The sequence below is a fragment of the Struthio camelus genome, chromosome 1 (genome assembly GCF_040807025.1).
Source record: "Struthio camelus isolate bStrCam1 chromosome 1, bStrCam1.hap1, whole genome shotgun sequence".
NCBI lineage: Eukaryota > Metazoa > Chordata > Aves > Struthioniformes > Struthionidae > Struthio > Struthio camelus.
The window spans coordinates 101424162-101448900 of record NC_090942.1 but is presented as its reverse complement, the minus strand read 5'-3'; the positions used below and the strand labels follow the sequence as shown (position 1 = coordinate 101448900).

General features: G+C 37.1%; 1 protein-coding gene across 7 annotated transcripts; it reads left to right on the top strand.

Annotated features, from left to right (window-relative positions):
- The first annotated feature begins 1688 nt into the window (after positions 1-1688).
- On the top strand, positions 1689-24321 carry HJURP (Holliday junction recognition protein). 7 transcript variants are annotated; one of them, XM_068908169.1, is made up of 14 exons: positions 1719-1883; positions 3156-3222; positions 4639-4703; positions 6153-6180; positions 10257-10312; positions 11911-11950; positions 15514-15575; positions 16681-16779; positions 17913-17973; positions 18844-20447; positions 20917-20989; positions 21669-21756; positions 23015-23107; positions 23932-24321. In XM_068908169.1, coding segments are annotated over exons 1-14 (2415 nt in total). In that variant the 5' UTR covers positions 1719-1805; the 3' UTR covers positions 23933-24321. The 7 variants fall into 7 exon arrangements, with proteins under 7 accessions (XP_068764250.1, XP_068764286.1, XP_068764270.1 ...); XM_068908160.1 differs by having other exon boundaries at positions 21666-21756; XM_068908149.1 differs by lacking the exon at positions 23015-23107 and having other exon boundaries at positions 1689-1883.
- The last annotated feature ends 418 nt before the right edge of the window (positions 24322-24739 follow it).

Sequence of the window (24739 nt, the reverse complement as noted above, 5' to 3'; positions counted from 1 at the left end):
GCAAGAAGGGTCTAGTGGGTGGAGGTAAGTTGCAACTGAGGGAGCAGTGGATAAAAGCCAGATGTGAGCAGAACTTTGGCCTGAGAAAAAAGGTAACCATGATGTGCAGGGAAACTGCAGAAGATCTTGAAGAGTGTAAAGGATCATTAACAGCTGCTCTATAAACACTAAAAGCATGCACGGGGCAAAAATAGTGGACCAGAAAGAACTGGTCAGAGGTCCAAGTGGGACTTTACCTCCTCTACTAATCCTCAGCTCTTCCTTCCCACCACAAAGATATCTTCCTTCGGGGTTGACCCTGTTTCAAATGGGTTGGACAGGCCTGGCTAAGCCACTGGTCAGGGCAGCACTTGGTGGGGCAACCGCAACAACCGCAAGATCAAGCACCTGCACACTAAGTCCCTGGGTGCTACTACTGTGGGCCTGCTCCTTTCTTGGCCCCTTCCCAGGAGCTCCTGTTCTCTGACATGGTCCTTGCAAGTCCCACTCCTTGGTGGGACATCTGGCTATGCTGTCTCCATTTTGGAGCATCTGTAAACCAGCCATTTGCTTCCAGCTTGAGGTGGTGGTGAATTTTACGATCTTGAATTGTCTTTGGAGACACTGGCTGCTATAGCACCCCAGTACCAAACTGTAAATAACATTGTGGTAGTTTTCAGCTGGAGAGAAGAAACGGGGTACAGTATTGCAAGGACCTTCTCCGAATTCGTACTTAAGCTTTTGTATGTCTGCTTTGACGTCAGATATGCCTCTCTTCTGTCATTGCATGAAGCAGTCTAGTGCAGGACGTGCTTTAGTGACATATGCACAACAAAATGGTGTCGTGCTGAGACTGCTGGCAGGTGCACAGTAGAAATTACCCTTGCATTGCTGTGAAGACGGCATTGAGATAGGCAGATATCACACATGCCTCCGGTCACACACACAGCGCCCTATGGACGAGGTGGCACGGGAAGACTGGAAGTGCTGTGTGTTTGTGGCCTCAGCACCTGCTGCTAACTTTATACAGCAGTTAATTATTTCGAGGCTTCTGGGTGCCGGATTCGGGCTCTGCAGCCGCAACCCCAAGAGCCTCTGCTCAGAGAGCGAGTAGCAACAGTCCCAGCCTGCCGCATAGGTCTGAGCAGCAGCAGCCTTCACCCAGCACCAGTCGGAAGGAAGCCGATGACTGGGGGCTAGTAAAACGCCTGCACACCTCGCAGACGTCGAGGGCCCCAGCCCAAGCCCAAGGCCAAGGCCAAGGCCTGCCGCCATGATTGTCCCCCTCAGCCTTGGCAGGCTCCGTTGGTAAATGCCCTCTTCCCCGTGACCAATAGCCGCTCGCACTGGCCCAACTGCCAATAGGAGCTCGCGATGGGCCACTGTTGCTAGGTAGAAGAGCGACTTTGCGTAGAGTCCAACCTCCCCCTACGTTCTGAGCCCAGGGGCCGATGGGAGACTTTTGAAGCAGGGTTGACCGTGAAGCGGAAGAGGGGAGGTGGGCGCTCGAGAGCAGTAGTAGCCAATCAGAACAAGAGAGGCCCGTCCTGCGCGCTCCGATGGGCTGTGGCGCCTGAAGTGACGTGTGCAAGCTCCAATCAGAGCTCGGAGAGCCGGCGTGGCCGCGGATGCGGGGAGGGGGCGGCGCGCAGTTTGAATTCGCGTGAGGAGGGGGCGGAGGGGGTGCGCGCCGGCGGCGGGGCGGAAGGCGGCGCGCCCGCCCGCCGTCTGCCGTCCGTAGGCGCCGCGGGGGAGGCGGCGGCGGCGGCGGAGGGGCGCCGCCGGGCAGGCCCGCCGGCCGGCCGGACAGCCAGCCTGCTCGCACCATGGCCTTCGACCTGGACGAGCATCTGCGGCTGAGCAACGCCCGCTTCGTGGCCTCCATCAACCGCATCCTGGAGCGGGTGAGGGGCGCGGTCGCGCGCCGCCCCGTCCGTTGGGCGGGGGAGGGCTGCTGCCGCCATCTGGAGACGGGCGGTGGCCAGGTCTTCCCCGGCGGCCTGCGCTGGGGCTTCCGGGACTAGTGCGGCGGGGAAGGGCTTCCACCTGCGCAGCCGTTTTCGCGGAGGGGCTCTCCTTCTGCCCCCCCGCCCCGACGGCCTCCGCGGCTGTCTCCTGGCCTGCCTCGAGAGCTCAGTCCGCCTGCGGTTTCTCTAGCTAAAATGGCATGTGGTTTGGCTTGGCCTGGCCTCGCCGCCCTTTTGTGGCCCTCTGAACACCTCTGAGAGGCTGTTACCCTGCGGGTTTTTTTTGTTTTTTTTTTGCAGGTCAGGGTGTGTCTGCAGTGACAGGTTTTCTTTTCATTGTGCGTGCTGATATGTGGTAGCTGGCACTGAATTATGTTCATCAGTTAATTACCTGTGGGGTCACAAGGTCCTGCTCTTCCTGGCTACTAAAAGCAGTTATCATCTCGTGTTTCATACAGCCTTGTAGTTCTTGCTGAGGCCTGTGCCTTGGCATATCTAAGCTAGTTGAAGGCCAGCTGCTTGAATGCTCCCACAGAACTTTGATCTGGCACTGCCAGATTGAACAAGTGATGTAAATTCACTTTGTTGCTCACTTAACCCAAGTTAGCTACCATTAGATAAAGCTTTTCCAGTGAAACTATAAGGAAAAGTGGGAGACTTCCTCCAGGGATCCTCCTTACTTTTGAGCCTTTTTGTGTTAAAGCCATGGAAACTGTGCACCTCAGACCAGAGACCCCCTGCACTTGTTCAGGGTGGGCAGCCCTGCTGTCATGGATGATGGTCAGTGCTGGTGTAAGGCCCAGTATGGTTCTAGAACTCTTTTCTCCTCTAGCATTAGATTGGGTGGTTTTGTATAATAAGACCTGCGGACGTATACTTGATGGCCAATTGAAGTTCCTTCAGAGAAAGCTTAGAAGAAAATCTGTGACAGAATAAGCTACCCACTTCAAAACCCTTTTCTGAACTTCCGTTTTATCAGTGGCTGGTTTATGCCTTAAACTTGAATGACTTGGGTGCCTCCTTAAAATATATATGATTTATCTAGGAATTAATATTTCCAAATTTCTGAATTTAAAGATATGCCAGTAAAACAGCATACTGGTAATTTTGTGTTTCAGAAAAAAAAACTTAGAAAAAACAATATTTAAAACACATTAAAACCACTGTTTTGACCATCTATTCTTATCTTTAATGGTCCTTTTTATTTAGTATAATCATCCTTTTGAAGATGATTTACTTATTTCCATGGAAACTCTCACTTATGATACACCTGATGGTAAGAATTCCTTAAAGTTTCAATATTTACATGCTGTGTATGTAGTCTTACTGAAGCATGCAGCTGTTGACAGTTATATGATGTCTAATTTCAACAAGTACTGAATTTTGTCTATTCAAGTATGTGATTTCATATGTAGACTTTGACATGTGCATATACATATTTGGAAAATTTGTTTATATGCACCATTTTAGTCTACGTGCTGTGTTTTAGATAATAAAAAAAGAATTAGTAGCAAAGCTCAGGAGAAAAATGATTACTGTTTGGATGACTTGTAGGGAATAAATCAAAATGGAAGAGAAGACTGAGGAAAAAGAAGGAATGGGGGTATTAGGAAACTGATATGCATGATTAGATTCTGTAGTTTGAGTTCAGTGTTCTGAAGGCTGCTGTAAAGTGATAAATTTCTAGTATGTCATATGTCAGGGTGGAATGGGTAGATAGTCCTTTCTTTAATATTATACTGAGCGTTCATGTGGCTAGCATAGATCTATATCAGGTTGTGCCATGTCATGGTTTTCCAGTGACTAATTGTAACTGTTAATCTGTTTTAGAGTGGTTGATGCAAGTGGAAAGTTTATTACAAAGAAACTGTTATTCTAAAATAGATTGTTCTAGATATTTTAATGGGAATTGTGACTTAGTAGCATGGTGATGTTACTGGGAGATGAAGTGTTTTCCAAATTTTTCTCCTCACTGAAGTGAGCATTATGATGTATACATTATCTCACTAGTTGTTGTGGTAAAAAGAACTTATTGGATGTACAGAAAAAGTGGTATCACGCTGTCAAGTACTATATAAATGTTACAGCAAACACTGTTAACTTTCTAAAGGCTTTTTCAGACTGGTAAGTTGGCATTTTATAGCAGTTTGTATATGTTATGTGTGTGTGTTTATATAGACAGAAATAAAATGTATACAGCATTGTAAAACTCCATCTTAGATTTTTTTAAAGGCTTGGTTTTGTGTTTGGTTTAGTAACCTCTGGTCACACATTCTGTGAATATAGATCTTAGTCCTTAACTGAGATCCATAAAGTCTTAACTATAACCTTAACTTTAGATGCCGTGTGTTAAATCAATCTTATTTATTTACTTAAGTAAAATAACTAGCCCCCCTCTCCCCTGCCCTGGGGTTGTAATACTTCTTGGGTTTTAGCTTAATGTTTTTAGGTGGACTCAGGATTTGATTTTTCTGACTTCTCAATTTTAACTTGAATTTATAGTGTTCTCTTGTTTTATTTTTCTGTAAATTTTTATGTTAACAATTCTTTCAGAAACTGTTTAGATTTGATAATATTTTGTTGCTAGGTAATACGTTCTTCCTAAATATTACATTTGTTAGAAAGCTACTCAGTATAGACTAATAATGTTATATATAAAGCTCTATTTATATTAACCGCTTGTTATTTCTAGGACCAAAACAATGGGGGGAAGTGTCAACTAAAAGCCTTAAAAAATGGAGGAAAGAAGTACTTAAGGTATCTAATACAGTCCTACTATGCAGTCAAAATGTAAAAGCATACCTTTATCTTCTTTGTTTATTGTATATAATTTTATATTTATAAATATATAGGAATATATTCTAATATTTCTGTGCCACTTAATATTTGCAGGAGGTATTAATCGAGTCAATAACTTAGTTTTATGGTAGATTGGTTTTGGCTGTCAGATGAGATAGACCGAAATAGTAGACTGTTTACCTTCTGTCAACACCATTGGTAAATCTGGAAAAAATATATATTAACAAAAAAATGGGGACATGTCCTTGTGGATCTTTTTGGAATATCGCCATTGAAGATAACATGTATTTGAAGTAGAGTGTTCTGGTTCTTATAATCAACTTTTCAGTTCCAAGGGCCTTACTAGTCTAATCTGCAAAACAGTGCCAGATATTAAAGTATCTTTGCAGTCTCAGCACTCAGTGTCTGTATCAGACTAAAACCGTTAGTCTGTTTTGGGCCTGCTATCTGTGTGTTTTCATGCTGAGTATTGATATTAAACAAACAGTGACGACTTTTTGAAGTGAATCATATACTGCAAAACTGCCAAAGACTCCATTGGCTTCTAATAAATGGGTCCTATGCAATAATGTATCATGTTCACTTTGCTGTTTCCGTATGTTAACCTTTTGGTAGAGCAACATTAGTCAACATAGTTATTTTGTAGAAATCAAATATTATTTATTTTGGTTTTAAAATATAACATGCACACATTGCTTCCCTTGGAATCTAGAAATATAATAAAAGATCATTAAAGGTGAAAGTGACACCTATTTTCTTTCCTAAACTCCTCCATATGAACTAAACGGTGAATTTGATCAAGAGCTCAGTGTTGTCTCAAATAGCCATAAAAAGGCAGCCTGCTGCCCCTTCCCCAATATCTATCTAAAAAGCCAAGTTATGTAGCGTTCCTTGACAGCTAACACAGTAGCTGTTCTGAACCCCCCCCCCCCCCCCCAGGGTGAAAGGATGAAGAGTGAAATTTAGTCTTGGGGAGCAAGAGTGGATTTAGTGGAGAGAGAATAGGGATTGTATCTCACTTTCCCCTCGGCCCGTGGTAGTACCATGGGTAGCACGTACTAAGGCTTCCAACGGGAACTGGCTGCACAGCTTTATAATCTGAGTGCATTAAGGACTATGAAATGAATCAGTTCTAGCCTGTCATTTGTGCCGAGGTAGCTATAGCTTACATGCTTTTAGTGATATTTAACAGTATCAATATGGCAAGATGTAAATCCAAGTGAATCATCAGGTAAGCTTTACCATGTATTTGTTACTTTGCTGGTCAGGCCATGGGAAAGCTGAAAAAGATTAAATGGTTATTTAGGAAGTGCTTGATTGTAAAAACATACCAAAGTAAATAAAGGCATCATTTAACATAACCTTACTATTCTAAGGTTCTTATTTTTTTTCTCTTTTTAATTGCAGCATGCTATCGGAGGTCAAAAGAATGCAGGTAAAGTGTTTAAAAAAATAGGTACTATAAATAATCTGTTAAGTCAAGACTCTCTTGGATAAGATCATGTTCTATTTTTAAGTTGAACTCTTCCAGATACTCTCAATTACTACTTACGTTCTTAAGGATTCTGAAAAGTAATTAAAAGTGCTTAAAATGAATAAGTGTGTTATAACCAATGTTGCTGTTGGCATAAGTTGATTAATCAAATCTCCTCTAATCAATTACACGACAGCTTTTTGTTATTGTGCTTGTAACATTTGTCAGATGTTAAGAGAATCTAAAAATCCCAACCCTGATTTATACTGCTGTACATGTGGAAGAACTTGGAACTTGCTAGCTTTTAAAAAATACCAAAAGAAGTGTACATATTTGAAAACGTGGATTAAAAGAATCTCGTGAGGTTCCAAAGCTCGCTATCTAATATTTAGCAAATTATTCTGGTTACCGAATAAATCGGGCTAACTATAGAAAAAGTAGTATACAGTTACTTCATTAAAGATTGAGTATCATGATGGAAGTCAAAGTAAGACTGCACACCCAAGTTTAATTCTAATACTTCTTAATCTTCAGTTGTCAAACTTATCCCTTTTGCATTGTTCTGAAGCTCTCTGTTCTGATAAAATACCTATTTTTACCAGGTGAAATGACAACATCTTATGTGGGGAAAATGATGATGTATAGGAAGAGTATGTTGGGCCTTGTTCTTTCTAGGTTTTGAGGATTTTACCTAATGTGCTGTTTGTATTATGACATGCAGCTGAGAAACTCCTGCTGAAAGTTTGAGGACAAGACAAAACCAAGTCCCTCCCTCTACAGTTGTACCAAAAAATTCAGAATTCAGGTGTATACATTAGACCAGCCTACAAAAGTTAAATATTGAGCTGAGAAATCAGGGTTTGGTACAAAAAAATTCAGATGGTCAGATGCTTGACTGTTAAGTTTCAGGAAAATGTGCTCACAGGTTTGAGCAGTAATAAAATGACTGGGTAGGATCTGCAGTGAAGCTTAGAAAGAAAGTGTGTCTAGCAATTAATTTTTTTTAAAGTTAGAGTATTTGAAGTCTTATGCAAGTCATTTTTTTGCTGTTGTTAATCTCTGGATTTCAACCTAAGGTCTGAATGGCTTAGCACCTATTGAAGGAATTTGCTTCATGGGGTTTCTTTAATGCTGTAAAGCTTGATCTAATTATTTTTTTTACTCTATTGGTCTGCCTTATAGATAAGGAGAATAGCAGAAAAACTTCATAACTGGCATCATTTTTTTTTCTGCTTTTAATATGATTTAAGCAAAGTCTTTAATATTTGGTAATGTTTTAAGCTATCCTGAGAAAGAAATATTTAACTTAATATTGAAGATGGAAGAATACCACCAGTGTTAACTGCTATAAGGAGGAAAAAAAAGAGATTTTTATTTATCTGTGCATGTTTGTATGTACTATAAAAGACAGAATCTCCCGGGTCATGTTCAGTTCCTGTAAATCATTTCTTGCAGTTACTTTTTCATTCGGACCAGAATAGTACATAGAATAAGCATTTCCGCTGGTCAGTGGTGATTTGGTTTTGGGTGGTGGGGTAAGTTACACTAAAAAAAATAAATAAAATAGAAGGACTTACCTACTTCTGCCTACAAATTATTAAAACTAATAAGGAAATTTGACCTAATCTTGTTCCATACTCTTAGATTGTCTTGAAGTGTGTGTTAACGATTAGGTTACACAAACACATGTGCTATTCATCATTAACATTGAAAGTAATTTTATGAGACTCAGATATTTATGTAGTGAAGCTCTTCTCTTTCAATATACTGGTGTTGGTTGTTTAATTCACAATTCTGAATTTTTATTATTCATTTGAATGATATTTGCAAGTTTTCTTTGTTTTGGGTAAAATAGCTGATGCCTGTATTAAGTTTTGCTGGATTAAATAACAGTTCTTTGAGTACTTTTTATATGAAAATTCTCAGTATTGGAGGACCAACTATGTTAAAATTCAAACCCAGAGAACAATTATATTTGTGCCATACATTTACACTTAAAGTACTTCCTTTCCTTGAGCAGAAAGATACTTAAAGGAAAATGTTATCTGTTGTGTTTCATAGATCTTGCTCTGTAGGGATGGTGATAGGAATTTTAATAGGATATCACTCTATTTTTGTGATTTCCTGTGTTCTCAGCTTAGAAAAGTTGGGAAAATGCTTTATTCGACTTAAAATATTACCAATGTATTTTTAGAAGGGAAGCATTAATGTAGCTTGTATTTGCAAAATAACCAAATAAATTCCTACCCTGAGAAATTCACAAGCTGGAATCTGATCCTCTTGATTACATAATGTTCATGATTAACTTTTTATATGGAGTTATATCATTAGCCCGGTGTCCTACTCTTCTTATATAGGTGTATGCATCTTCTAATATCTGCTGTTTTGAGAGGGAGAGGTGTTTTAAGGGAGATGACGATGCTTGTGACATTCTTGTAAGCTAATTAGGAAAATAAGACTAGATGAAACTAGTAAAGATGAATTTGCATATGGGTGGAACACTGTACTTAGAATAGTCATCAGTGGTCTGTGTTCAAACTGAAGGGAGACATGAGAAAAATTTTTCCAGGATCTGTCCTGAGCATGTTATTAGTGCATACTTTCATTAAGTAAGCAATAGAAAAGGGGATATCCTCGATTAGCTTGCAGATAATGCCAAGTGAAAGATATCCTGCTGATGAATTGGGGGGGGGGGGGGGGGGGGAAGAAAAACAGAGCTTTTTGTAAAGTGAAAATTTTGTTCATGAAGGCAAGTTCAAATAATAGACTTATGTAAGAATAGTCCGCTGCAGGAGAAGGGTAAAGGCTCATTAAGCAAAACAGTTGTGAAAATAGCACACTCTGCACTAGAAGATGTGCAGTGTATAGTATATAAAACATGCAAAGCAATCTTTCTGCACTGTTCAGCAGTGGTAATGCCTCTGGTGAAGTACTTTGTGCTTTGGATGGTATCTTGGCTAACTGGAAAAAAGGTAAAATAACTAGAGACACAGGTGCATTACACGGGGGGAAAAAAAAAAAAGAACGAAAGGGGGCCATTAGGTTAGACATTAGAAAAATTTTCCAAATATAAGCATAAGGAAAGCATGAAATATGTCACAGAGTTAGGCTTCTTCTAGGGATAAGTTAAATATAGTCGTTCCTGCTTTACAGAAGAAGAAAGAATGGACAGCATCTTTAGGTTGCTTTCCACACACTCTCTCAGAGCCCTTAGAAAGCTGACATCTTTAGATATATGCTTGACACTACTAAATCACTGGAAGTATTTACAGGAGGAAGTAGTATTTATGTGCCTGAGTTATATATGATCAAAGTTTTTCTCACCATTTAACAAAAGAAAAAAAAATTGCGTCTGATATTTAACATCAATTTATCTGGAGACAGAAATGCAAGAAAAATCTCTGCTTAATAATTTTTAGATAAATATGTGACTTCTTAGACTGCTTTTGAGCACTAAATTTCTTCTGCTTCTTATGAAATAGATGAAAAAAATGAAGATTTTTGGGTGGGGCTATCTGTGAAAGCAAGCAGACACAGCAAATATGGGAGGTGAAAATATACTGTAAGCCCTCTTGCCAAAACTCATAAGAAAGTTACAATGGATAGATTTGGGTTTTTTTTTCCCATATTCTTGGAGCATTTGTCTTTTTTCCTGTCCTTCTCACCATATGCCTAGAAAGTATGCAAAGAACTTACAGTTGCCTTCCTTTTCCATAAATGATACCTCCTGATAAAGGAACAAAATTTTTCTTTTCAGTGTTTTATGGGTTAAGAAGAAAACATATAACAACATGACAGATGTACATCTTAGCAGAATTAGTCTACTTTTTTGACTTGAATGTTGTTCTGTCACTCGTTGTTTGTTCTTCATTTCACTATGTATGTGCTCTTTATTTTTTAATGTTTGTTAAATTTTTCCAGAATAAATAAGAATATGTATATATATACACAAATGTAGAATTTAAGTTCAAGTAAAATATTGACCTGCAACCTATCAAATTCTAAAAGAATTATTTCTTTCTTCCTATGTGTGCTAGAAATACCAAAGCAACAGACCAGCAGTTTTGAAGATGAGCATTCAAAAGTGCATCAGGTAGGGGACACCACGCTGCATCCACTTCTATAAGTCTCTTTGAGGAAAATACATTTGTGTAGTCACAGCGTAACAGCTAAGAAATTAATTAAGGTCAGGTGATCATGTACCATAGCTATAAAATTAGCTTTTACAGTCTTATTAACTGCAGAATAGAATTACTTTGTTTTCTTTAGGTACTTCTAAGAAGATTAGACTTGTACATTTTTTTAAATGGATGAAAAATATTATTTTGGTTCAGAGTTTAAATGCATCCTTGCAGTTGTTCAAACTTCAGATATCTTATTAAACAACTGATTTTGTATTTCCCTCAGAATGTAATACTTTAGTTGCCTACCTCATTGATATTCTGGATCGTCAAGTTTATTTTCTTCGATAGAAGCAGAGAGAAAATCTGGCTCTGGTGTTTTGGGGGAACTCATAGTTGGGCAGAAATTTCACAGTTAATTTCTTTCTTTTCCTTTTGATGGGAGTGTCTCAAAGAATATTGAAAGACCAGTCTTTGTTTAAATCTGCAGTTGTGTGTGATATTTTCTGGGGTTTTTTTGGCAGGTTCTGTTTTTAAATGTCCGTAATATTCTTTCCTATTATTAGTTGTTGACAGTTGCATTTTTCATTTTTGAAGAGTAATGCATGCATGTAAAAGCGTATGTGAAAGTAAGCTTTGTGTGTTTTTCACATAATTACATGCCCTTCGTTAATAGCTGTGCGTTTCAGCTGAATTCTAGCCTCCATTTACACTTATTTAAAGTGAGAAGGAGCAGTTGGACTTAGGTTTTTAAACCATCAAATGTCTTTTTAGTTAGGGCAATATATGTATAACTCTTCTTGTAAACTATGACTTCTAGAATAATTGCTTTTGACACTTGATCTTTTTAAGGAGAAAACATTAAATGTTTCAAGAGTGATGTGGGCGATCTCCCTGGTCAGGCACTCCTAATTGTTTGTTTTGTGTTGGTGATAAATTGTCTCATTTTATTGTTGTAATTTTAACCCTAAATCACTTTTATGATTGATTTAAACAGAGCAATAGCTCTTTAGAATTTTTTTTTTAACCCCAAAGAACATGACGTTAGGTATGCATGGGCAACCTTTAGAAGAAACTCTGTGTGCATATAAATGAGCTTTTTTACATAGTAGTCTGAGTTCTAGGAAATGGACAAAAACATATATGAAATATTATATGTAGTATTATTTAAAGGTGGCTGTTAAGAAATCAGAAATTTCTGATACGTTGAAACAGAAAGTCCCTAGTACCTACTGATAAAGATACGGTGATTAAAACTCATCTGTCAACTGTTTTCACAATGATATGTTTTTGTTGTGCAATAGCTGCCTTTTCTTGTTAGCTTATTTGTCTGAATATAGAAGGGCTGGGCAAAAAAAATCTGTTTTCATCACATCCAAGGAATCAAATGTGAATCAAGACAGCGTATGTACAGATTTATTGGTAAAGATGATGTCATTTAGACACAGTTTGTGGAAGAAACTGTTTTTCTCCCAGAACTTGATGAACTAATGAGAGCAGAAAAATTCTATAGACCAGTTAATATAGCATATGCTACAAAGTCTTAACATTTCTTTCCTGTGCTTTCAAGGTATCTTCTGAGAACTCAGCTGTGGATATGTCTGACATAGGTGGGTTTTTTGATTTACTTTTCAGTTACTTTGGAAAAGATTGCAAATAACTGATTTTCACAATTCTCTAATATAATTCTAATCTGTGTTCTATACTCTTTCAGAAGGTAGAGAATAAGGATAGTCAAAGTGAGTTATTGGTAATACTATCAATGCAATATCCACTCTTCTCTTTAAATCTCAGTTCTGAATTTCTGGTGTGTTGGCTGAAAAGTCAACATGGAATATGTTGAGTTGCCTTTTCTTAATAAGTTGAAAGGAAAGAGGAGAGAAAATTCTGGCATAAGTGGAAATAAACATTTTATTGATAACTGCAAATATGTAAATTAATTTCTAGTGATCTGTTTAAAAACGGTATTGAATTGAGCTGCAGCAATGTTTTCAGAAGATCACCTATCCTTTATTCAATATTTGTACAGTTTCCATAACAGCCTTGTGTCCTACCTGTAAAGTTTTGGTAGTTTGGACCTTGTGTTCCCAAATAATTATGGATAACAATCTCTGACTAAAAACTTATCTAAAACTTATTACTTGAGATAAGATCTTTATATTGAACGTATAAAAGCTTAATATTTTTGCATAAATTAAACTATGACTAGATAATACCGAGCATTTAACTCTAATAATTGAAAGAGCAGTTGCAGCATTGTGGGTAGCTAATGTTTCTGTAGTATAAATTAGATGCTTCATATTCCTCAGAGTAAATACCTATCTGAAGATAGTGAGTTTAGTCTTTCTGTCATTTGAGAGGATAATTTCAAGCATCTATATTTGAATGATAAAACAGACTTTTTGCAAATTTAGGAAGTGTGACTTTTCATTGTCTCAGCCTGTGTGATGAAACATATTTCATCATGGAAACAAATTTCAGAAGCATCTGTAGCTTAGTTTCTGTACATGTAGTCTTGTAGGTTTTTTTTCCACTCGTGAGATAAATGAGTGGTACAGTTCAGACTCTGCTGTCCTCATAGCAGAGTACAATGACATGATTGCCCACTCTTCCTTTTCTTGTGAATGTTGTAGGGAAAGGCTAGAGAGAATTATAGCAACCTCAGTTCTCTCCAGATAAAATAAGATCTAGAAATCAGCTACTTAGAGATGTGGGATTTGGATTTGTCACTTGAAAATAGAATTTCAGTCTATAGCTTTTTTTTAATGTATAAATTGTTAGCCATAGGGTGTGTTAACTGTTAGGAGAAAAGTTATCTTTAGCTGCTTTAGCTAAAACTTTATCTTTAGCAGGTTTATTCAGTCTTCAGTATTCCCACTGGATGTTTCACACTTCTCAGTGAAGGCAGTGTTCCTTTCAGGTATTATGCTTTTACAACAAAAATACGGTATGTTTTTTAAAAAGAACCCATCAGTTGCAGGTACAAATAAAATGAAACAGCTCTAACCGATAGCTCTAAGTACTAGTCTGCGCTTAATAGTGAAAATGATTAGATCCACCTTTGATTTCACAGGAAGTAGCATGGCAAAGTATAGTAATATCTAGAAAATTCCTTGGATTCATTAGAATAGGAACACAGGAAAATGAATTTATTTGGAGAGAAAAGTGGAAGTTCAGATCTGAATTATATATTATCCAAACATATTATAGTTTACAAGATCACACTGAAGTAAAAATTTAGCATTGACAATAGCCTCCTTACTAACATGTTCGTTATTTAAGTATAAGCTGTCTTTTAAGTAATGATAATGTATTGCATGCAGCTACAGTGAAATAACTTCCTGTATTACATGATAGATTTTTCCAGAAGTAAGAATGTGAGTTTTCATTTTTCCTCTTATTTCTGCAGTTAAGGAACAAAGGTTTTGCCTAACTTTCCTTTTTGCCCTTAAAAGCACTTTAAGCTCCTCTGGTGCAGATACTTAACTTCTTTCCATTCTCTGCTGGGCCATGGTCCTCTGCTAATAATGTTCTAGTGATCTGAAGCCTGATTGATAACCCACTGTATAATAAATCATGCTAAAACTATATTTCTGCAAAGTTTCCCACTTAAGAGTATTCAGCTTGTGTACAGACCAGTTCGTTCTACAAACTAGGGTATTTTCTGACATTTTGTTACTGGCATAATGGAGTCGAGCGTTCCTGTCTGTGTACTAGAGTTGTTGACTTGACAACATAAGAGTCCTCTGTTTTTTGTAGTGGTCTAGAGTGCTCTCACTGACCCTTTAGGGAGCACTCTCAGTTTAATGCCTGGTACTGCTGGAGGAGGAAATGGCAAAAAGAGGAACTACAACAGGAACTGGAGGCCAAAACTTCTCCAAATGAAAACATTAAAATGGTTATTGTTTCCTCTACTACTGATGCTTAGTAGCTTTGAATTCCTGTGGGTAAAACAATTAACTTTGTTTCTACCCACATGGCTGACAGAAGATAGAAGACAATCTGATGGGTTTAGGTTTCAATCCTAATTTAAAAACTCCACGGATGCTAGGTAGACTGTCAAAAGCCAAGGAGAACGTTATGATCTACCCTTAATTGCTGAGCAGTTTCACCAGAGGATGCCAAGTTATGTTGTCTCCCACAGCAATGGTATTTCTTTCATGCGTGTCCGTGTTCGAACTGTGGCAGCAGCGGCCCACAGAGCTTTAAGTGATGATTGCCCTGGCAGAGGAAAAAGAAAGAAGGATGAGATTAGCTTGGAAAACAATTTTGCTCCATTTTTTTATTGATATAAGCATAGCATAAAATAGTGATACCTACAACATTACTATCTGTTTCATGCCAAGGTGTATGTGTGGTTTTTCTTGTGTGTGTGTTTTTTCTTTTTTTCCTTCACTCATTCTTTTCCCTTTCAGGGCAATTCTGTCCTCTTTCTTCTCCCAGCAGTAAATTGGATAAATATATACCAGCCAAGGAAATTCAGAAATCGGGCCTTACACTGCAGTCAAAAGTTGTATGATCTTGAAGGACTGAGACTTTAGGTAATGGTGAATTGGAGTATCTGGCTACCTCTAGCACAAAAAGTGTGTTATTATGTCTCATTAGCAAAACAACACATAGAATACCTAGAAATGGAGTTTGAAGTTTTGGACTTTGACTTGAGAATGTTCAAAACCATCTGTCTTACTTCTCACCTTGCCAGTTTTAAGGTGATCTTGATGATAAGAAAGTCAAAAAAGGAAGTGCAGTAAAAACAGTGATAAAGTCCCTTTCCTTAGTCTCTCTTTTTGTTTTTGAATATTTAGGAGTGTAGGGGGAAAGAAGTGGGAGGGATATGTGAATGAATACTCTTACACAACAATGTTTTGAAAATATCTTACCTTCTGAAATGGTTAGTGCACATCTTAAAGAACTAGTTACAGATAACTTATCTTAACTCTTCTTTATTCCCCTCAAAAGTTTTTAATGAGCCTATAAACCATGATTTTCAATTGGACATGAAATGAGAATGTAATAAACAAAAAGCTGTAGCATGGAAAATAGTTTTGTAAAATAAAAACAGTTTAATCAGTAAGTTATACAGCGTTTGTTTAAAAAGCATTTCTAAGAAACTATCTTCATTTTGTTTTGGGGTTCAACCAACTTTTATTTAGTATTTATCTTAAAATTGTAGGTGAAGAAAGCGATGCCGATATAGTTTCTGTTAGAAGAAAATTTGAAGGCATTCACTTCCAGGTAAAAGTTTCAATTTCTGTTTGCTAATGTGATGGAATAATTTTGTGTCCAATGAAATATTTCAGCTATTTGAGTAGCTCATACACACCTGAAGGGATAATGCACCATCAGCCAAAGACTCTGAGATCTGCAGCTTAATGCATGTTTGTAGTCAGTATAGCAGATGGGAGGGTCAAAAAGTAATGTTGTGAAGAACAATGTGAAGTAATTTTTATATGTTGTTATTAGAACACCAGAGAAAACTGTACAATATATTGTATAGAACAGTGACCCTGAGAAAGGCCATTATAGGTGTGGAAGAAGAATAACTATATGAATCATAAAGTGAAGAGAAAACACTTCTAAAAATATGGTTGCTCACTATAGTCTAAAATAAAGAGGGAACATGATTTAAAAAAAAAGGTAGTGGCTACCATAGCAAAAGCAGACTAGAATCTTCTGCTGTTGTTTTGCAAAACTAAACTATGGGTATTAGAACTACCCAAAGTAGTTATAAAGTGAAGAAAAGTAAAATACACATTGTGTTTGAAGCTGTTTTCCTGTGTTCTGCTTGCTCAAAGACAATTACCCAGAGCTTACTTTACTTCCCTTGCTTGTTTAACATATTGCTGTGCAGTATTGTATCTTTGAGAAATGCTGGTTCAAACTACTTCAGAAAGGGAGGCAGTTGCATTGTTGAAAGATGTTTATGATTTATTAACAAGTGCTTTTAATTGTTAAGTATAGCTGCATTATAAAGAATAATTTCTTTTGTACATGAATTCCTGGGGTGTAAATAATGTTGTGTAAATATCTTTAGCCATAATGACTAGTGCTCTGTAATCTATCATAGGGACTTTTGGGTATGATGAGGTAGAGAGGTTTCCACTGGATCAGTAAACTAGCTAGTTATCTTTCTTTATAGGTTTTTACATACAGTTCTTTCTCAGGACTTTTTTTTTTTTTGCATAGAATGTATGTGTTAGATATCTAACCAGCATAACTCACTTTTCTTTGTCTTACTAAGACTAGTTTGAAATTGATAAATGCAAGATTTTACATACTCAAATTTATCACGTCAGTAACTTTTATATATTTTAGTTAATCTTTTTTAATTCTTTCTAAGAATTTGAGCGTCGATGATGTGGAAATGCAAGAGAAAGTAAAAGTTCAGGTGGATGTGATAGTACAAGAAGATGCTAGAAAAATTCCAAAGTGGATTACGGTAACATGTTTCTCCTGTTCCATTTGAAGTTATTAACAAATTAATAGTTCAAAGGTGCTATTTTTTTAGCTTGTTACCTTTTCTATGTATAATTGATGGAGAAAGTTAACTTTCTTGAAGATGCAGCCTTTTAAAAATAATTTTGAATTGATTTAAAAATGGATTGGAGATGGCTTATCCAAATTTATGTGGTGGAAACCAATGATACCATGCTAAAATTAGCTTTCATGAATTGTTTTGGCCTGTTTTTAAATCTGCTGGGTGTGTTGAACGCTGAATCTGTGTATCTGCATAATGTTACTCAAGTGTTACCAGTTATCATGTATGTTTCTAACCTGCTGTTCTTTCTTCAGCTCTCTCACTTCCATGGAATTGCAGTCCCCATTAAGAATAATGTAATGACTCTTTGCTTATGGGCAGCACAATGATTGCTTATAAAGACTTTCTGTTGCTGCTGTCCTCATTGCAGAGGATAAGTAGGAGAGGAGCATAAAGGTATATCATAGTATCTCGGGTCTATCACAGCAGTGATTGCAAGAGCCTGAGCAGGCAATATCCAAATATGTATTTTTTTTAATTTTGCACTCTGTTCTTTTTACTCTGTTAGTTGATCTTCATGTCAGTAAGTCTGGTAAAAAAGCCTAGTATTGAGGCTTATAGCAGAAGAAAAAATTAGTTATATTTCATTTAACGTTTGTTGTTTCCAAGCAATATTATGCAGGATATGACTTCTGTTTCCTAGCAGATTTGCTAGAGATGTGTGTGTTGTCCAGGTGTGTGTGTGTGTGTATATATATATGTATATCTCCATGTATAAATTCTTATATTCAGAAAATAAATTGAAATAGGATATTTAATGTACAGGTTGCAAAGGTGATTAATAGCTTTGCAAAGCAACCTATTTAAAAGTGGTAATTCTTAAGAATTCTTACTGAAGTCTTAAACTAGACTTCTTCCTCCTTGTCCTAAATTTTAAACAATCCTTCTGGACCATATCCCTATACAGGATGCAGCATCATAGGGGAAAAAAAAGATAGGGAGAGTAACAGTTCTCTGAGGCTTTGATGTTATTTCTGATATGCAAAAAATTCAGGATATTATATTTATATGGGGTTTTTTCCTTTGTTTTTCAGATAACACCTCAAGAATCATCAAAAGGTTGTCACTTAGCTTCACCAGTGCAAGAACTGATTGGTACTAGATCTTTTGGATGTGGGGTCAAATATATTAGTTATTTAACACGTTTTATTAAACTTATTAAAAATAAGTATTTAAGTTATTGAACATATGGACACGCTAATTAACAGAAAAATACAAGAGTTTGAATTCTTGAAGTGACATTGGATAGATGTGATTTTTTTCCTTATGGCAAAATATATTTGAAAAACTTAAGTAGCTTATATATGTAAAACAGCACCTCTTAAAGAGTCCCAAGAAAAATGCATACACAGGAGATTAAGGCGCAGTTAAGTTAATACATAACTGGGCACTTCTTTGGCAGGCAAAGTGGTACTTGAATAGTAAACTTTCTTCCTTTAGAAGATCTCCAGACTTGATCCTGTAAACCTTAGGTGGAATTTTGGTGCAAGTATTTCACATGTTAAGAACTCCAAAGAGCATTATCTTCATCAAGCTTTAGCACAAGGAAAGTTGCTTTGATGTTAGCTAAGTGCAAAACTTCCACATCATATGGAAATACAGTAACAAATCCTGTAGGATAAGGTGTACTTCTTGATCAGAAATTGGAGTAAATGAAGCGATCTGTTCCTGCAATGAAAATACCTTGTTTCTAAATATCAACCTATTTGAAAATAGTTTATTTTCCAAGACACTTAGCTTCTCTCTTGTATTATCTATATTAATTCAATGTGATTAAGAAAAACTTCTTTTCCTAGTCTATTATATGTTAATCATCCATTTAGCTTGGCAAAAATGTAGTGAAGTTTGCTATTATATTAAGAATATCTGTACCGTATGCAATGCAATTGATTCTAAATGCAGTAATACATTACTGGGTGTGTCCTAATAGTTTTTTGTCTGTTTTTATTTTGTTTGTTGGAATAGGCAACCAAGCCAATGTTTGCAGAAGGAAACTGGGGTTTGCAAGTGAATATTCTTCATCTAGATCTCTCCAGTTACATTTGCCTGGTGTTCCTGCTTCACTAGATACAATAACTGTACCCAGGCGTCAACCTCTTTCAGAAGTGAATGAAACTTACTATGATAGTATCTTGGAAGTATACCAGTCTGCAGATGAGGAATGCTCCTGGAGCAATGTAACACTTGGAGACTTGTATCCAGGGATGGTAGAGACGCTGACGAGGCTCATGAGAAAACATTTTCAGAGAAAAGTTTTTGACTATGTAATTGGGCGCTATAGACGCAAAAGATGGCGTTCTAGAAAACCAAAGTTCAATGTCACTGTAGAGAAATTAAAAGGGTTCAGACCACTTAAATTGAAGCAAGCCATACCAAGCATATGCAGTGGTAGTAGCAAACATGTCCAGAACTTATATTTTGGAAATAATGCAAATAAGAACAATGTATTCTGTGATAACAAGTGTTCCTTTAATAATTTAAATGGCCTGGTACATCATTCTCCCAGTGATGCAAATGAAATGGAAATGGATTGCTCTGATTCTAATTTAGAACATAATTCAGTATCTGGTAAAGGCCAAAATGTCTGTGACCTGTCTGTTCTTCCTAATGTTATGGCTAGAATGGGAGAGACCTTCCTAGTTGAAGATCCTTTACAGACTACTGCCTTACTGAAGAATTCAAAATGTAATGAAAGTGAAAAACTGGCTTACGAATGTTCTCCAGAATACCCTTCTAGAACAACTACTGTCAGTTCAGGGTCAGCAGCACTTCGTCTGGTAAAAGAGAGCAAAACTCACAAAATTGACTTTCCTTTTGATGATACTTCAGGAGTGTGCTCGTCAATTTGCAGTTTCAGTAGCAATGGTAACAATTTTACACCAGTTATAAACAAATCTCTTAGAAGGACATCAAATACATTATTCAGAAATCCTGAAATAAAGATTCCTGAGAGGGGGATTTCTCTGCAGCGCAGCCACTCATTTTCCTCTTTGCCTGTGAGTCGGAGTCCTTCAAAGACTCACCAAAAATACGAAGATGCGTTTGAAGAGCTTTACCGCAAACTGTGTTCCAAAGAAATTCAAAAGCCTTTGACATTGACAAAACTGCCTTCAAACTCACAAAAGGTTAAGGAGAAGGGAGGATTAATGAAGAATACTTTAAGTGATGCTATGAGGTCCAATACACAGTATGACAGAGCATTTGAGAAGGTTTATCAGAAATTGTGTGGCGATAGTGTTCCAAAACTGCCTGGGCTTCAGAGAGCTTCAAACTTAATGAAATATGAAGTAATCCAGATGTCTGAAACTGTAAATGCTCTCGTTAACTCACCTGTTCGAACTTTATCTGCAATTCCTAGGGTTAAAAGACTAGCAAATGTTCAAAGTGATCTCCTTTCTTCACCGGTAAAGCGACTGAAAAATATACCTGAATGTTGTTTTTCTCCGACAGTGTATCAGCAGATTTCTCACAGAAAAACTGTTAATCTTCAGACAGTTGGCATGTTTTTTTCAAGCACATCCAGTGACAGTAGCACCAGCTTTTATGACAGTCACAACTGTCAGAGTCAGGTATTGGAGGACTTTGTAAGAAAATCATGTAATCTTTTGCTGATATTTGAAGAAAGGCTTTAAAAAAAAAGGGGGGGGGGTTGGAGTTGGACGGTCTTTAAACTATTCAGAACATTATTTTGGTTGGTAGGGTGTGTGTTTGTTTTGCAGAACAGTTCAAATGTAAACTATACCAAGTCTTGTGGATCCTCAAATTCTATGTGAGGAAACTGTTGCTGTATTTAATAGCCCTGAAAAAGGTTTTAAAATATTTAACAAAAACTTTCCTCTCATTTTAATAGATTGCGTCATTACTTAAAATCTCAAACAGCAGCCCAGTCAATTAAGGCATTGGAGTCATGAGGCTTGTTTACTTGAGTTTTAAATCAGACCCTTAGTTCCAAGTTTCCAGTCACCACTTCTAGTGCAAGCTGTGAAGTAATACTTGAGGTTTTTCTGCTGATGTAATCTGTTGATGCTTTATTTTCAGGACTCTGGATTTCATGCTTCTCGTGCTTCTCAAGATAACACCTTTCTTGTTAGTCCTCAAACCTCCCTGCAAGGTTAGTTTGAGAGACTTTGAGTTAATACTTCAGCAATCACAAGCCCTTATTTAAAGGTGAATCTATAGGTCTCCCCTGCAGACTCCCATCTAGATAACAGACCTTCTTCCTCAGTAATAAGTGAATGTGTTTAAGTTTGTTTAGTATGTAAGGAATCTAAGTAGAAAATGATTTGTTGAGTCACATATTGACTGCTGTTTAGCTTGTCTGTCTGCTAACTAGGAATTTTCCTGCTAGAATGTTACTTATTAGCTGCTGGTTTGCACTCTCCTTTTTTCCTGTTAAGATTATTGTTGCATTTACTTTCTATATGTAAGCGTTCAGTAGGAAAGTGTACTTTATCAATTGCATTTTTTCTGATAGCAACAATTTCTTCCCTGACGTTGTACATAATCATGAACTACTTGTACCTTTTTCTAATGGTAATAAATTATGAGCCCTTTGAAGAAAGTTAGCTTTATACTTAAATATATACAGTGCTTTTGAATTGTACTTGAATTACATTTTGCCAGAAGCTTTTGCCTTAAAATATTTTCATAAGGGAATGTGCTGACTGAAATATGATAATTATTACCAATGTCTTACTAGGCTAATATTTTAACAACTTACTGTAGTGTCCATGCTACTTTGCATGGTGCTTGCCCATTTCATTCTGTTATTTTTTTTTTATCATCAGCAGAGTCTGGAATTGCAGATGTCCACTCTGATAGGCCTAGAACACTGCAGAATTACACGTTTCCCAGAAGTGTACAGAAATGTCACCGAAGGTAAGTGCCTCTGGAGTTTCTGTCAAAGAAATTTCAAAGCAAGTTCTTGCATGTTCTATGCTTATATCGCAGACATGGAGGTGGTTGCTTACGGTCCTGCATCAGTGTATTTGTATGATAAAAATCAGCTTTGATCCTTGGGAGAGCCCAAGCTACTAAAACCTGCAGTCTTGAACACCAGGAGGCAAGTGTCTGTGGACAAAACTAGCCAGAGTCCAGCATGGAGTGGCCAACAAACAGGAGTTGTTACAAGTGGCCTTACTGAATAGCCACTCTAGTACTTATTTTCTCTTCATTTTAGAAGTGCTTTTCGTTTTAGCTATGACGTAACTACAGAATTGTTTTGGTTCTGGTTGTGTGCTTGAACTGACATGTCCTCTCAGATTCTTAAGATCCTTAAGATCCTGGAGAGTGCAGTATATTGGCATTTAAATAGCTTTCAAAAAAATGGCTCCTGTCCAGCCGGGGGCATACTTACCCCTGGTTTTGCTCTGTGCCAAACCAGCAGGGGCTCTTTGGAATGTACCCAAGATGCTCTGTTCCTCTTTTGTTATCACTATCAGCAGAGAATTTACATCTAGAGAAAACACTCCTTCCAGCTTCCTGGATGATGGCCTACTGCATTTATTTTCCGTAGTATGCTATTTTTGAAGACTTCTCAAACTTTAGATCTCTGGGACTCTGAATTATGAGACAATTTTATAAGGCAGCAAGATTAAAAGGCATTCAAATTTTGCTAAACAATCTCCTTTTATTTTCTGAAACATTGCTGTGACACAGAAAACTTCTGAAAAAATCTAATTTGGCACCCCAAGGTGCACTGGCTTCCCAAACTCAAAGTCAGAAGATGTTTTCACTATACTTGAGGTGATCGTACAGCTGGTATCAAATTTTTTCTGACAATATTCAGATTAAAATTTCCAAAGAAGACTGAGTGCATTTTGAAACTATTTGTATGGAGATCTTAACCAGAAAGAGGCTGCCTTATTTAAAGGAAACAGTTTCGGTTTAAGCAAAGATGCAATTAAAACTTGAAGGTATTTATATTACAAGTACAGAATGATATTAATAAAGATTGTATTAAGATTATTTTTGATATAGTGGAATATTGGAAGGAAGCTGATGAGTAACGAAGGATGCTTCTGTGATCTTGAATATGTCCATTTAGCATTTAGCTAAACGAATTTTACTCAGCTAGTGAATTTAATTGTTTTTCTCCCTTTTTCCTGACTCCACACAAAATAACCCTCCCTATGAGATTACTGAATTGTTTTGAAGAACAAAGAGGATTTCGTTTCCTTAGTGCCTGCAAGTCATTAAGTTTGGGAGAGAGCAGGAAATCAGGATTTTAGTGAGTGCTTTCTTTCTCAACCATCTGGAATAAAATCTATTTCTTTGTTCCTTAATTACACAAATACATACTTCTTGATTTGTAACCTAAATGAACTGTCAGCTGGCAAGGTTCCTTAAGCCTGGGGTTTGATTGTTCTTAGACTTCTGTGGCTGTAATAAACATTCCAGGAGCTCTTCTTTAATGGCTTCTGATCCCTCAGAAGTTTTATGCCTAAGCCAGGTGGCAAGATGCTATATGCTGCAATGAATATTTGGGGGTGGGGGTAGGAATATTCTCATCTTGTCTGGAACTTGACTGTCTCCATCTAGAAGCTGATTATAAGAGACATTTCAGAAATGTCCATAAGTAATTAACTTTTCTGTATCTCTGTATAACTGTTGCCTTACGACTATACTGTTATACCAAACTTTCAGATGTAAACTAGATTGGTTTAAAACAGATCCAAGAAACATGTTGCCATTTCTTCAGTAACAGCAGAGAAATAATTGTATTCTCACTTACTGCAACATGTCTTTCATATGTAGCTATTTGTGAATACATTCAGCAATTGCATCTCAACACTAACAGATATTTGTATGAACATAAAAGTTAATGCAGTAGCATTACGAAGATGTTAAAATGACATAAGATGGAAAGTTTCTACTTCAGCTGAATGCATGCAGGCAAGGAAGCCTACTGCAGGTCACCCTTAAGATGTTCAGATACCTTGATTTGGCAATTTGTTTCAGTTTTATTCTGTTTATTGTAAACTAACCAGGAAGCAAGCGTAGTGTTTTTGTTTAATTTACTGTGACTTTAATCTAAACAATTATTTTATATAGGGTATCCAGAAAACTAAGCTACACTGATGGGAAAGACCGAAACCCTAGCATTCCCTTGGAGGACTTCCTAATCAAAACTCACCAAGGAGCATTCATGGACTGCTACAGAGAAAATGTTATTTTATAACTTTTTAAAATCAATTAATTATGAGTTGTAATTTAAATATTTTAATTAAGAGATTGCAATTCTTAGTAAGCAGGAACATTAATATAAAATTAGTCCTGATTTATACTTCCCTATAATATAAAACAAGCTCTAGGAGCTACATCCTCCCTTATGAAAGGCACTTCTTACCCCTCTGGTTTCATCAGGTATTTGCAAGGAATCAGGGTTCCTTTTTATGGCTGAGTTTGATTTCTGTATTTAATAAAAGATTTTATGATCTGTTATCTTTTTATCTGCTGACAAGCTTTGATATTTAATGTAGTGGTCATAAGGTATTAACAAGCTCTGTCTCTGCCTGAATTCCTACCTGCTTTATACATGTGGCATTACTAAATGCATGAAAAGCATCTAAACTTGCCTGGATGATCCAAATGCAGTATTATACACTATGACTTGTAATATGCCTAGTGTATAATTTTAATGTTTAATTTTTGAAGTAGCTCACCAAAGTCAATTGTTCAATAAAATTTTATACACTAATGGATTTGATATTTATATTCTTTTATGTTCTCACAAAGTTCTGTCTGACACAATACACAGAATCACAGAATGGTTGAAGAAGGGACCTCTAGAGACCTAATCCAACACCCTCCCCCACCTCCCCCTCCCTGCTGAAGCAGAGCACGTTGTCAGGATTGTGTC